Raw genomic sequence first — 16,396 nt, forward strand, 5'->3', positions numbered from 1 at the left:
GGATGCCTTCTCTTTCAATAAGGACTCTCTCTCACCTACCCACACAACCCTCACTCAAACCAACTCTTGTCTATGCTTGTCCTTAATCATCTGAAGGAAACATGCCAACTCCTCCTTGGTTGTGACCACTGCTAATTGCTAAGCCTTAGGCCCAGATGCTATGGGTTGAGTCTGCCTCAACTCATAGTTATCCTCTCTAAATGCTTGCATCACCTTCTGGAGTATAGCTTGAACTCGATTTTCCCTACTCCTAGAATCACCCAACCCTCTGGAAGGCTCCAAGTCTCCATCATCTCTCAAGTCTTTGTGGCTGGCCACCCTCGAGACTGAAAGCATTGGTGAAACTCCTGTGTCCATTCCATTTTGACAAGATCTAGCAAGGCCTCTACTTGCTCCTCAGGTACCTACTGACCCTGTGACTACACAAAGGTCGCTATGCACCTAGCTCCTCCTGCTACCTCCTCAGTGCACTAGTTGACATCACTGTAATCCTTTAGGGGCTTTGGTAGGCCTTCCTTAGGTGCTACTGTCAACTGTGCCACAAGTGCACTTTCCTCCAACTACCTTACTATAAGGACACTTGCCTCCATTCATCATACTGGTGAAGTCTTTCCCTCTAAGTCCACTATCTCCAATGGTACTTGACATTAAAGAGATGGAACGACTACCCTCACAAGGTCCATAGGCATGAGGTGGAATCTACTAGGCCTTCTAAGCCATAGGCATGAGAGTCTATTGGACCAATTGTATGAAGTGGTCCTTCTCGTCATGAGTTACCTTCTTGGCCTTCAAATCAATTTTCTTTTCATCCTTGCCAGGAATACCAAACACAAGTGTGAATTCAGTAGTTGTGAAGGAGACTTTGAGATTATACCCAAGATACTCAAAGAACTATTGTGTGTAAATTTTCCGAAGGTCTCGACTAGCATGCTAAGGGAATTCTATAATCCCTAATGCAGAAGACAGGAAATTGTATGGCTACATGTGAGATTCCCATAGCACCTTTGGCCTTATATTCTGCCTTTGTGTAGAGTTTGTATCCATCGTGTTGATGTTTGGTAGCTTTAGCAGGATAAACCTGTAATATTATTTAATGTAATAATAATGATTCATATATATATATATATATACAACTATAATTAAGATTATCATTATAATAATTTTATTAATGAATAGACCCACGGGACATGTCTCCTCTTGGTTTATTCCGCATACAAATACAAAGAAATCACTGTGTTTGGAACACGCATACCAAAATAGGTAGTGCAAATACATTTGCAGAGATCCTCTGAAAACATGGTATCAGAGCCAGACTAGCATTATATTTGACAAGCAAGATTCATTCTTGCATAAGAGTTATGCATTGATTAACATAGATTTATAGAGATTAAATATCATTTTTTGTGTTCTCTCATTGGATGGAAACAAAAAATCTTCATGAGGTTTGGAAGATGCAAGAAGAGCAGCATATAGACACTAGAGATCTTCCTCAAAATAACTTATGGAAAGGAGTCAACATGTCTCAACAAAAGACAAGTATCTTACTATAAATCAAGCATTATAATGTTGCCATGCCAGTTTGATTGTCACAATAGCTTAGGTTCACTAGCTTGGTGAGTAGTAATTGGCAATCACAAGGAGAAGGTTGTAGGCTTATACAATCCGTGGTGGAAGAAAGATTATACAATCTAGCTGTCAAGAAAGAGAAATCAAAGATTCCCATTAGGGGCAGAAATGTTCATCCTCTCATTGGATACATCATGAATTATCTCGCTTTTCTCTCTGATTACAAGGAATCTTTGGTAAACATAATCATAGATGCACTGGTAGCGCTACCCGACAACAAGTTGAACGATCCCTTTGCGACATTGTCTGCTTAACCGAGATGGATGGTCTTCATGCTGATATGTAAGCTCGACAAGAAAGCTGATCTGTATAAAGACGCGGCTCTATCATACCTCTTTCTCATGAACAACGACATTTCGACCAAGAAGTCTTGCAAACAATGCCACATATAGAATTGAAAGACAATGGAAGTCATAGTAAAAGGGAAATAGACACTTGCATCAAGGGAGAATAACTTCATCTTAGTTGTTACATGCACTGCCACTGTGGAAAGGTCCACGGAGGAGTCGTAAGGAGTGGAAAAGTAAATGTGGCAAAAGGGGCAGTACATTTCCAACCCCACTCATTAACAATATTAAATTGGTAGAAGGGCTATTCACTTACCGCACATCAAAATCATAACCCTCATCATTATCATAATCGGCAGCTTCAATACGAAGGATAGGTTTGGGCTAATAATGATGGTCATTTTCTATACAAATTGATTTCATTTGTGAGGTTTAGAGAAAAGGCGAAACTATTTGATGGATGGAACACGAAGGTTGAGGAAAATTGCACATGGACAAGACCCATTCCACTCAGTACATTCCATGAGATATCTCCACAATGTACCCTTGACCTTCATATAGTATTAAATGCAATGCATTGAACCTCACGACATGTTTACTATGTTAGATGTGATTTTTTTTTAATATATGATGCTAGAAGAATCTTCAAATAAGACATCACCATAAAGGGTAAGATGGACCCACCACCAAGGTATGTAGGAATATATTAATGATTATAGTTAATATAATTTTTTGTATTTTTATGAATTTTTAATATTCTCATTGTTAAGAATATAAAATAGAATGAAATTCATTATATAATGATCAAAAGGAATATCATTTTCATGATACACTAATTATATTGTTTGAAGGAAATAAATAATACTATTTATTATTGTTTTATTAAAATATTAATGTTTAATGGAATGAAAGATTAAATAAAAGGAAATTGATCTACAAATAAGTATTTATTATCCTTCAGTATTTTATTTAATCAATGCAGTCTCTCTCTGATTTGTATTTTTTATACTATTAAAGCTATTTCCCTTGATCTTTTCCTTTGAGAATATTCTTGCAGGAAAGAAGGATTGATATCAAATTCAAAGGGAATCTAAGACTTCTTCAAAGGAAAAGGAGCTTAGAAGATTGATATCAAAAGGAGTTTGACACACCTTGTCTGAAGAAGTGGATAGAAGATATGTTTCAGTTGATCTTTCAAGATCTAGATCATATTAGAATCAAAGGGATTTTTTGACTTCATGTAAACCTTTGATATCATGGGTGTGACTGCATGATTTAATTGGCCTACCTCCTCTTTACATCATGAGGATGTAACGTCTTTAAAATGATTATCACTTGTATTTGCAGAAGTTATTGGAAGGTGGCAATCTTTCAATAACTTAATCTATTGTGATAGACATCTTATGACTATTGAGACAGATAATTATAGATTACATCTTGCATGGTGGATTAAGTTTCTTGAACAAACCATGGCTATCTATCATGATCAACATCTTATGATGTCTAAGTAGATCATGATAGATGATATCCTGCATGGTGGATTAAGTTCCTTAAATAGACCATGGCCTTCTATTGTGATGGACATCTTATGACGTCTAAGTTGATCACTATAGAAGATAACTTGCATGGTAGATTAAGTTCCTTAAATGAACCTTAACTGTTCATATGGTCAGCATTATGAGAATGCGTGTGCACATACCTTATGAACATTTTGAGTACATGGTGAATGTAATGCAAATTGATGTTCAGGAGGCCATTACATAGAGTACACAGTGAATATCATGTGACTCGATGTTCAGAGGTCATTACCCACAGTATTTGGAGAATATCTTGCAACTCAACATTTAGGAGGCCATTACTCAAAGATTACTTGGTGAATATCATGTGCCATGACATTTAGGAGGCCATTACTCTTGTTATCATGAGATGATATCTAAATGATGGATATCTTCTAATCAAAGATATCCTTAATCTTGCTAACTTAATATTACTTTGAGGTAATACGTGTGTTTATCCTCCCTAGCTAAGAGGGAGTATTGATGTTGGGTAGCTTTAGTAGGATAAACCTGTGAGATTAATTAATATAATAATAATGATTCATATATATATATATATATATACAACTATAATTAAGATTACCATTATATTAATTATATTAATGAATAGACATGTCCCATAAAGGGACATGACTTCTCTTGGTTTATTCCTAGTACAAATACAAAGAGATCACTGCATTTGGAATACACATACTGAAATAGGCAATGCAAATACAATTGCAGAGATCCTCTGAAAACAACACATTCTTACTACAATTTTAACTTTAAAGTATAATATTTTTGCATCCCTGTTCATTTTGAAAGAACTACTTTAGGCCGACTCTAATTTTTTCTTCCTATCCTTCTTCCTTCTAGGATCCATCAATAACTATCGCCCTTCTTGTCATTTTTTGGGAAATATGGACCAAAGTAGTTAAGGTACATGTTTTGGACTTACTCCTATATAACTTACTTCACCCATAATCTCCTATCAACGTAGTAGTATTTCTTTTGTGCAACTTCATTTCGTCGTGTAGTTTAGATTTTTAAATTAACCTTCTCCAATCTCTTTACCTTAGTGGATCATGGTGTTCGCAATTTTCAACTCCTTTATTAATTCCACTTTTGCACCCTTAGTACGGTCATCGTGTAGTTCAGATTTTTAAATTACCCTTCTCCAATCTCTTTACCTCAGTGGATCATGGTGTTTGCAATTCTCAACTCCTTTATTAATTCCACTTCTGCACCCTTAGTATGGTCTTGGTCTCCTCAATGCTACAAGATTCTTAAACATGCTTCTTTGGTCTTTCTTCTTCACCAAAAACTTGTGTCTTGTTGTCACTCTTCATTCTACTAGACAACACAATGCTTCTAAATACCCAATTGGCCACTCCATAGTATTACATGTTTAGTTTCATTAAGATGCCTTCTATGTCTATCACCGCATGCCTTCAATATATCTTACCGCATGCCCTCCGATCTCCGTCATCACACAATGTACTTTGCCACTTTGCACAATAAACCTCTGCACAAGTGTCACTATATGGTTGGCTTGGTCTTCGTTGTTGAGTGTCATACACTCAGTTTTACTCCTTTGTAATGCCTATGCATCTTATATGTTATGCTCGTCATTTTCTTTATAATGCTGCTAAAATACAGTCTTTACCAAGTTTTCTCGTGCGGTGGACCTTGCACTTTTTTGTCATCCTGTACAGTGGACAATGACCACCATAGGGGTGTAAAATACAGTGTCCATTGTATTGTGACCAATGCATAGGAGTCCACTATACGGGGTTCACCTTACGGTGACTCCTATATTGTGAGTTTGACGTTATTTTCTTTTAAACTATTTTAAAACAAAATTCTTAGTCTATTTTACCTTGTGCGATGTCATCTACTGGCTTGGGTTGCTCCTTCCTATCACCCTCACCTTTCATAGTAGGGTCTCAACCTGGACCTATTAACCATATTAGGGATATCCCATCCATACAGTGTTCATAACTTGATCGCTTCATTTTCTCCCAATTTTGTTATGGACCAAGCCACCTAACTTTAAATATTCCCAGTTTAATCTCATTCCTTCCATTATATTCAATACGAGTTGCCTAGGAGTGAACTGTACCGACTTGAGATGTTTATTGTACCAAAACTTCTTTGTTGGGCTACCTTAGTCACCCATTGTGTCATCTTTCAATGCTCATTGAATTTACTCATGGTGTATAACCTTTTCTAAAGGCTTTCCATATGTCTTGATCTATTCTCAATTGCAATTCTAGGCTTGGAACTATAAATTTTGGAGGGACATTAACTAAAATGGTGTCTTCCTAGTAGTTACCTTGTACATGGTATAGTAGGCCCAAAGTATTGACAGTAGCTTGTCTCTCCATTCTTCTTCCTCCATCCCCTATGATTTGCTGATCAGAGACACCAATATTTTATTTGTGGCTTCAGCTTGGCATTTTTTTTAGGGTAATATAGAATCGACAAGGAGTGAAAGATCTTGAACTTTGTGGTGGGCTACTAGAAAAAATGATTCATGATGTGGCCCCTCGGTCACTTGTCAGTTGTATTGGAATACCATACCTTTTGATACTTTGTTCATAAATGAAGCTTGTTGTGCTCAATGTCGAGTTGTCTGGCAAGGCTCATGCCTCCACCCACTTCATAAGGTACTTCATAGCCACCACAATATATTTTCATCTTCTCTCTACTAGCCTTCAAGTACCCTATGAAGTTAAGTTCCCACCTTTCGAATAACTCTTGTGCTTGTGAGGCATTCAAAAGCATGGAGTCTTGCTTCAATGATTTTCTAACCCTCTGACATGTGTCACAAGTTACAACTAATGACTCACTTGCTAGTGTCATTCTAAAATATAGACCACCAAAATGCTGCAAGTAGTACCTTTCTCATTGTTCTATCGGGCCCTATGTGTCTACTAGCCAGACCCTCGTATACCTCTCAAAGCACAATTAGGACTTCTTCCTCCATGATGCACCTTTGTAGCACTTGGTCCAGTCCCATCTTATAAAATAATTTAGATTATCTGGAACATCCTACTCAAGGCTAACTTCCTCCTCTCTCTAGGTGGCATACTCGAGAATTGGTTTGTGGATAGCTACTTGCCAATACTTGTATACCATGTTGGCAATACTGTAGTATGAATAATATGTGTGTCTAGGAAATCATTGTTCACCCCTCAAGTGGTTCTCTAGACTTGATGTGGAAAAGATGATCGACAATCACATGGCTCTTCCACAATCGTATAATGATGTTGAATGTTAACTTTTGCAATAGTAACAACTATCTTCATACTCTCCCCTGTATTATGGGTTTGTTAATCAGATACATCAAAGTGTGACGGTCCATGTAGATAGTAAATGGTGTCACCAACAAGTAGGATCAAATTTTTTGAATGGCATACACCATTCTGAGAGCCTTCCTCTCCATTTTGCTATAATTTTTCTTCGCCTTAGACAATGTAATGTCCCTATGAAAGACATCAGTTAAACATTTCTTCCTTAAAATCCTTACAAACTGAATTCATATATTCTCTCGGTCCTCCTAAGTGACATTTCTTCCTAATTGTTATATAGATTATTTCCCATTGGTCATGACTCTATGTAACTTAATCAGTTAATTGATTATTAGTTGACTTCATTTAATATATTTATTTATAAATATATTATCCCTTTATAAAGATTAAATATTAGATTATATCAATTTATATATGTATTATATCCTTATTTATTAATTATTATTGGTATTAATTTGACCTTATTAGATTTATTATTATTTATTCCTCTATATTTATTAAATTATATTTGTTTAAAATGAGCATACATAATTTATATATCGTCATTTACTTCAATAATTTAGTATGTATTAATAATTTATATATATATATATATATATATATATATATAATCTATTTATGTATTCATTAAAATGATTATTATAATTATTTTGTTTCATTTATTTTTTTGATCTATGTCATAATTGGGGGACATGATAGACAACAACCTACTAGCAAAGTGCACTGGGTGGTCCAACTTATGATCTCCCACTTACACTACTATGGCTCCAATAGAAAAGTTTGACGCATCCACATGCACATGAAACGACTTGTCCAAGTTTGGGTAAATTCTTGAAATGCTTCCTCCTACGTCGCCCCCCAATGTGAGGTTTTTCCTTCCGTGTAAGCTTGTCTAATGGGTATGATATTTGATCAATTTTTTTGATTAACCAATTGTAATATCCTATGTACCCCAAGAAAGACTTCAACCATATAATGGCTATAACTGCTTCCATTTCTACAATCATGTGTACCTTTGTTCCGGTCCATCTTTAGTCCTACCTTGCATAAAATATGCCTCAGAACTTCCCGTATAGTACTATGAACCTACATTTCTTTGGGTTCAGTGCTAATTTAGCTCTGCTATATCTTTCCATGCACTTGTTGAGAGTCACCGTGTGTTCTACACACTAAAGATCAATTGATCATCCAAAAATGCTTTGAAATTTCCAACAAACATTTTTCATTAAATATATGATTCTCTGAAACATTATTGGCCCATTAGAGAGTCTAAGGGAATCTTGTTATATGCATGAACATTGTCCTCCACCATGAATGTTGTCTTCAATTTATCGTCCTCAGCTATAGATATTTGATAGTATCCCGAGAATTAATCTATGAAGGAATAGATTTCATGCCCGACCACTTCTTTGAGGATCTTATCAATGAATGGAATTAGAAAGCCCGGTCTTTCACCATGATCGCATTGAGGCATCAAAAGTCTACACAAATGCAAATTTTGTTCATTTCCTTTAATGATATAACTATGGGAGAGACCCATTCACTTGTTCAAAATTTGAAACTAATACCTGTGTGCAACATTCATTCTATACATTTAGCATGGTGTGTCATATGGTTTGGAACTTGTAAGTTGTTTTGAAGGTCCATGTGTAGTTGTGGCATTGTTTAGAAGACGTCTTTGAGTTTGACTAGAACCTCTATCTGCATCATTTTCCACAAAATATTCTTCTTAGCTTTCGTCTATAGTGAGGGGCTTGCCATTTTGTGTGTCTCCCTCCTCTTAGCCATAGTTTTTGTTTCTATGTCGGTCTTAGAATCCTATGTTCTCTACTTCTCTATATGAGGATTGGGGTACATGGCCTTCTTTGCCCACGCATGGATAATTGCCATTACCTCCTCTGTGCCCACCTTTTCAATATTGAACAAGCCAACAATAGAATTTAGACAACCTGTGTGCTTATGATCTCTTACTTTGCACCATCTACACAAAACTAACACGTTTCTTCTCTCAGGTAGTTATGAGAAAAGTGTCCCCACTGGCTAAATGCATGACATTGGATCATTGGCCTTCCCTTTGCATCGTACCAGATATGACTCCGACTAATGTTATTTTTATTATTATTGGTCTTCCTTCCTCCATGCCTATTGTTCTTGTAGCCACTAGATGACATTGTGGTGTTATTCGCTTGAGGGTTGGCCACTACTGTAGATGTGGAGGGCTCTTGGGTTAACAACACTTGTTGACCTTGTGTCTTCATATTATATGGACATTCCTTAGTGGAATGACTTGTAATCTAGCAAACATCACAATTTTTTTTCTTTGGGCAATTCCCCCCCTCTTCCTTACATTCCATACACCACAAATCTCCATCCTTATTCTTACTCATACTAGACTTCATGGATTTGAATTCCCGCATCATTCTTAGCATGTCCTTTTTAGATGGCTTGTACTTTCTTACTAGATTCTTGTCACTGGCATGTGTGGAGGAATCATCATCCTCATATGATGACTTGTGCTTCTTCTTTTTAGCCATCTTTCTCTCACTTTCCAAGTCCATTTCTCTATTTTATGCATATGCATAAGATGGTGGAGCAACAATTTTCATCTTCTTCTCTAGTAAGGGTCTCAACACTTCAATGAACCACCACTTCTTTAGTCCATTCAATGGCTAGCTATGCATTTTTAACAACAATCCTATCAACTTTTGAACGAATGCTCAGACAGTTTCATGTTTGGCTTGTTTAGTATTGTAAATTTTCTTCCATCATTCCATTATCCTTTTCCAACAATCAGAACTCTAGCTGGAATTCCTTCTTCAAATCTGTCCATGAAGTGACGTTAGTTTTATCCACATCTGAGTACTAGTCTAGCGACACTGCCCTCAAGGTTGCTAGGAATTTCTTGGTCCACTCATCTTGGTTTGTCACCCCGTTGGCAGACCATATGGTTTCATAGGTTCTACAATGACATGTAGGCTCTTCCTTCCTGTCGCTTTTGAATTTCAGTATTTTTTTTTGCTGAGACATGACTATAGCTAGTTACAACCAGTGTAGTGTGGGTTATGGAAATGCATGTGTTAATTTCGAATATGTTTCTTTGGCTACCATGCCCCTAGATCCCCCCGATACTCGTGGCTGTACTAGTATCCCTTGCACCACCATCCTCGACCTCTTCTTTATCCCCCTTGGACCCCATGTACCTCTTTTCTTAGTGTGAGAGTGAGCTTCCCCAACCGGTTCCTAGTGTCTTCTAATAGTCTACTATGGTTTATGTCTTCACCATTTACTTCATCCCCCTCTGTATGGTACCCTTCTTGGGCACTATGCTCTGTCTCTAATTTGATCACTTGTTGTGGCACCTACCTAGTTCCCTTCAGCCAACCTTTCCTCCAACATTCCCTCAACAAGTCTCCCCAGCCATCTTTGATGCTCCGCTTGTTACTCAAGTCTCTAGGCCCTGTAAATAACCTCAAACATATATATATACTCTTTACATTATTTGTCTTTATTTAGAGAATTTGGAATTAATTTCTTTTCTGTGAAGGCTCGCCTTGTCCTTTTCAGTGATCATCCTTGTCCTCTGTCTCCCTTCACCTATTCTCCTCAAGCCTTCGAGGGATTTTATGCCATTTTTCTTGGTTGACTTACTTATGTGAGTTCTATAGCACCAGTAATGTTTGTGCTAACTATCATGGGAACCTTGTCATCAATTGATTTACAACAAGGCTTACTTCATAAGAATGCCACACTACACTCTCAGGAACTTGTTCCTCCACAACTTCTCTTTGCACGTGGGTTTCTATCGATGCATGAAACAATGAGATGAAGTTAGATGCCAATGCTCTTTCTCTCTCGAACAACTCCTGAAATGTATCATCTTTATTGTGGCTAGTTCCTTCATTGATGGGTTGTCCTATTATACATCCTTTGCTATGTACCACTCCATCACCCCCAAATTCTTGAAAGGCAATGATGCCAAATAATTATTGCTTTTGATAATAGGTTTAACACATGCAAAATAGATAGCAAAGGAAGTAATATATATAATGTAACACAACAAAGTATCAGAGAACTTGCCAACTTCTTTATTAATCTTAGGAAATACTTACATTCATATGTTCAGAGTCATATTGACAACATTCCTTCATTCACAATGTTGTTAGTCAAATACAAGTACATAGTATATATGTGCCAAAGGGTTACGACAATCTGACATGACTCACCAACTACCCAAACTACCTCCACTTGAGATACACTAATCACATGTTAACAACAATTTGTACTAACATCAAGGTTCACAAATATTTGATTGAGTACTTTGCCTAATAAGTGGGGCCTTGCAAATATAGGAAGCAACTTTTGTGGTTTTGCAAGCATGTAAACTAACATTGATTTTGAAATAACTATGAGCATGAACAAAAATGCAAGCTAGTGATGGGGGACTAGGATTTGGCGAAAGGTAAATTCATGTGTATGGTTTGACGCCAATGTTAGGTTAGGAAACTAGATCATTAAAATGAAAAAATGATAATGAAAATGTGAAACTCGGAATTGTATTAATTCAAAAAGAAATACAATGTACATGTTTGTCTAATAAAAGTAACTTCTTTAAATTTTGGATGACTATTTAGTACATTTTCAAGATGACTATTTATAATATGCAAGAAAATAAAATACTATAAAACTATAACCTTTAATTATGTTTATAATATTATAGAATCTGCAATATTAAGATAATTACAGCAGCTCTGTGAACAAGGGTTGGACGAACCTACCTCTAAATTCCCATTTAATCAACAATTCGTGAGGTCATTTGGTAACTAAAGATCCTACAAGTTGACATATATTCCAATTTAATTCATCAAATAAGGATTTAAAGAGAGTCTAATAGGAGAAATTTACATAGTCTTGTACATGCACTACTCACTCTTTGGTTATGTTGGGGCCTAAGCCTTGTGACAATGAGGATTACCTTTGCCCAATAGATAGAGACACTAGCTATTGGTTTAGACAAATATGAACAAATTATCCCTTTTCTAAGCTAAATCGTTGATAAGTGTTTGATATGGCTTCAACATAGAATGAGATATTATTACACTTATGTTGGTTTTGTAACCTATCTAATTGAACTCACTAAGTCTTCAACATGGACTGTAATGTCTCTTCATTTGGTTCTAGTATTTGATGCTTAAAACTTGTAACAATTGTTAGTATATGGAAAGGATAACATAAATACATATGAGTATGAAACAATTATTAGCAATTAACTAGATTAATAATTAATTAAATTATCCAAGTACTAATTCCCATACTAAACCCACTTAATCCTTAGAAGGAGGCTCTACTCAGATTTACCGAACCCTTTGATGAATAACTCTCAGGAAACCAACATGTTAACAGTGTCTTCTAAGGCCTCTAGGATATCTATTAATGAGTGAACTCATTAACAATACATACTTGACAGAGATTGCACCTCTAACCGTGTCTCTTGTCTCTAACATATGCATATGATTAACCACTACTATATATATATATATATATATATATATAGATATAGATATATATTCTCTATCGATCTCTCTCTAGTTTCCAATTTGGAATCCTGACATTCAATCAAGATTTCCCTCTAATCTCTGAGTTCTCTTAAGAGAAGCTCGACATTCTAATGAATGTCCTCTCCCAATCTCTTACTTGGCCTCTAGGAGAGCTATAAAGTTGTCATCTCAACCATGATTATCAATCCTTGATTGATGATTTTATCTACCAAATGATTCATGTTTATTTCTGATATATATATTTTTCAAATGAACATACCTCTGGTTCCCTTTAGCTTTGCACTATATAATCCTTCATAGAATATATGTTGTTTTAATTCTCAGCATCTAGTCAAAATATATATTAGTTCAGTTCTTTTACTTTCTCTACTTTGATGGTTTTGCATCCCAACTCTCTTGAGTATAATTGGTTTCCAGTCTTCCCATACTTTATTCGTCATCTATGTCCTTTTCAAAGAGGTACAACCTTTAATAATAACAATCATTCAAAAAATCATAACACTTCATAATTACAATCCTTTCAAAAAGTAACAACACTTCATAATTACAACATTTTCAAAGAGTCACAACCATTCATAACTACAACCTTTTTGAAGAGTCGCATCTTTTTGAAACTTTTTAAAAACTTATCTTGTTTTCATTCCTTCCATTAATTCTTCTTCAACTCCTATCTTTCCCTCTTCTCCCTTCCTTTTTCAAATGAACTCTCCCCTTATATCTTAATTTGAAGGGAGTCACATCTCTTTATTACATATCTTTTGACTTTTCATTAGATTTAGTTAATTTATATTATTCTATATTGTATATTTATTTACTTATTTATTTTGTTTACTATCACTTATTAAATCCTATTTAGAAAGATAACAAAGTTTCTACAATATTCTCTCATATAGTTAGTTTTATTTACTTGTTCATTCATTGTAATCTTAGTCCTATTTAATCATATAAATTGAAATTAATTTTATATTTTGGGTCCTTAGTTCAGTACGGGCACCAGCAGAAAAAGATCCAAGGTCCAACACATATTAATATATATTTTAAATAGATTCTATATTTTATTATTTGCATTATTGTAATAATATTTTATTATTATTTCTAATTTTTTTGTATTTTAATATATGATTTTTATTATCATCATTTATTTAATAATATTGTATTATCAAATTATTATTAACTATATCTTAATGGGGACATGACATGGACCTTTATAGTCGGCTAAATAATATTTGTAATTTATCTGGCTCTTTTGCTTAATATACAATGAAAGTATTATCTTTTATATGTTGATACAAAGCATGGAGACGATAAATGTCTCGTTTACGATCAAGTATTTCTTTTATATTTCTTATGTAAGTTTTAAAGTTCCAATTTTATATGCCTTAATCATGTTATGGCATAAAACTATTAAGTCTTAGCCTTACAATGAATTTTGTGAGATGCTTTGAGGTTTTTGTGACATATAATTTTCATGCTAGGTTGCTTTGCTTGGCGAAGGTCTATCTTTAGATGCTCATTTGCTCAGCAAGTAAGAAACTACCAGCATATTTACTTCAGAGATTCAAAATATTATTCTATATTTAGATTGGAATGAGAAAGGTTTGAATAACATTTAGAATAAATTTGCTGCAGAAAGCAGGAAGCATTGCAACAAAGAGAGGTAAGTAGTATATATTATCACATGCAACGGACTACATGCTTCTAATTTCTTAGGTTAAGCATGGATTGAATAGACCAAATTTATTTCATTATTGCTAGATAAAGTTAAGTATTCTTGATTTATTTTCCTTTATGGTGTCTTAGACTGACAGTAAACAAAAGATTGCTACTCTTTGGCTTATCCTTTTATATATAAATGTTCAAAGTGACCAAGATAGGTCAACGGAACTCAAAGATACGATTAGATACTGTAGCAAAATGAGAGCCCAAAGAAGGTTCAAACTAAAACATAATTAAAGGAAAAACAAATGCTGAAAGACTTTCCAAAATGGGAGGTCAACCCACACTAGGAATACCCATGTCCCTTCAAAACTAATGGAACTTGCAAAACAACCAAAACGAATAAAAATAGCCTAAGAGTTGTCCATGTATGGAATAACTAAGAGAAAGGTCTTGTTAAAGTAAATCCCACTTTTCTGAAAGGTATTAAGTTCCTTTGTTTGGAGGAGGTCTATCTTTAGAGCCTCATTTGCATAGCAAGTTGATGAAAGCACCACTAATATTACTTCTTCAAATATTTGAAGTCCTATTTTCTTTTTTAGAAAATGGAATAAGAAAAGTTTAGATGGTAATTCAAATTAAAAATAATTGTACAAGGAGGCAGTATTGCATCAAAGAGGTGTAAATGATCTTATGCTTTTCATTTCATTTGCTAAATATAGTTCTGCAATTGAGATTTTTTGTATATTTTTTGATTTGTTATTCAAAACACAGACAAGAACAACAAAACTGGAAATAATTGCTAGACACTTGTTATCTAATTCTCAATGTCTGGAACTAAACTTCAAATTCATGCTAACAAAAAAATAAAACTTGTAGATAATAAAAAAACTAAAAGAAAGTGCTGGAAAATGTCTGATATGAAATGTACAGCTGTCAGATCACTCTTTGACATGAAATTACGCTCAGATTAGTCAACCGTGTCATACATCAGATAGAAATTCTGATATAGCTCAAACACCCAATGCCAACAGACATTCAAGTGCGTAATTCTAAGGCATTAATCTTATTAGGTCTAAATTAAACAGCAACTTGCTGGAGTGATTTACAAGAGATGATGTGCACAATTTTTTACTCACAATATTTGAATTTTGGCCTATGATAATGAATGTATAACTGTGACAGTAGATAAACCCGTTAAGATGTATCACTATATGAGTCTCCTTAAGATGTTATCTTTACAACAATCTTAATAAGAGAACTTGTGCAATATGTACTTTTTTCAGATTTTGATAATATGCCTTTGAAATTTATGGGAAATAAAAACATTGATAAAAATAAGACATGTCAAGTACTTCTTATTCTAATGGTAAAAGGTAATAAATATATTAAGCTTTCATTACATGGTGAGAACTTGACAAATTTCTTGCAGGACGCTCTTAAAGCTGAGAAACAAGTAATAAATGATAAAGATGATAGAATAGCAGCTCTTCATTTGGCAGTGGAGGTAATTTTTAGTTCAGAATAATAAACAGTACATAGTAAAACATAAAAATATTTTCAATGATGGAAGATTTTTTTATATCCTTGATTGATAATTTGATAGCATAGTGAAAGGTTTTTGTTTCGATGACAACTTTTCTGCTCACTTTTTTTTAATTAATTATGTGATTACTATTGAAGGCTAAATGAATGTCTCTGCCGATCTGTTACAGCCCAGACTGTAAAAGGTGAAGCATTAAAAAGTGTTCAACAAGCACATGAAGTAGAAGCAGAGGCAAATTCATTACGGCTTATGATGCAAAGAATGATTTTAACACAAGAAGAGATGGTTTGTTAGTTATTGATATCTTCAAGAATTTCGTGGATTAATGTAGTTTTTTCTCGTAGGTTTGGACAGAATCTAATACCTTCTAATATTGATAGGAAGAAGTGGTTCTCAAGAGGTGCTGGCTTGCTCGTTATTGGGGTCTAGCTTTTCACCATGGTAAGCCTATGTCCTCACCTTAGAGTAGCGTTGTTGTCAAATATTGAATTTTGTTGATTAGATAAAACAAAAATCAATGACTATTTCTTCCCATCTTACTTTTTTCCACATTACTTTGGTTGATGATTTATTTTCTATCTTAATTTTTCATGTTCTCTTATCTTTCCTTGGCTGATTTATCAATATGGATACCATATTTATTATTTTGTCATGGTGAGGTTTCTTGGGCAGCTGAATGCTTCACTTCTTGTAAGGATCCTTCAGACAGCTAGACAACATATTGTGTGGATATTCATACTCTTTTGGATAAGCGTAGTGTGATATTCAATTATACTCCTCTGGGAAGGATACCAGGGAGGATTTGACCATGTGAATGAGCTTGAAAAAAGGGCTAAGACATTTATTACTAATCCTTATTGTCACCCAAAGAGGCACA

The 16,396-nt window shown here is 34.7% G+C and overlaps 1 protein-coding gene across 2 annotated transcripts in view; it reads left to right on the top strand.

Moving 5' to 3' along the window:
- Positions 1–16,396, top strand: part of LOC149532468 (uncharacterized) — a 117,373-nt gene that overhangs the window by 56,950 nt on the left and 44,027 nt on the right. For both annotated transcript variants that reach the window (XM_089804769.1, XM_089804768.1), the window contains exons 6-10: positions 13,793–13,842; positions 13,947–13,974; positions 15,406–15,480; positions 15,694–15,804; positions 15,900–15,960. In XM_089804769.1, coding sequence (XP_089660895.1) covers positions 13,793–13,842; positions 13,947–13,974; positions 15,406–15,480; positions 15,694–15,804; positions 15,900–15,960 — 325 coding nt within the window. The remainder of the gene's footprint in view (positions 1–13,792; positions 13,843–13,946; positions 13,975–15,405; positions 15,481–15,693; positions 15,805–15,899; positions 15,961–16,396) is intronic.

This window comes from Cupressus sempervirens, chromosome 10 (genome assembly GCF_028749045.1).
Source record: "Cupressus sempervirens isolate cs-2001-9-10 chromosome 10, ASM2874904v1, whole genome shotgun sequence".
Lineage (NCBI taxonomy): Eukaryota > Viridiplantae > Streptophyta > Pinopsida > Cupressales > Cupressaceae > Cupressus > Cupressus sempervirens.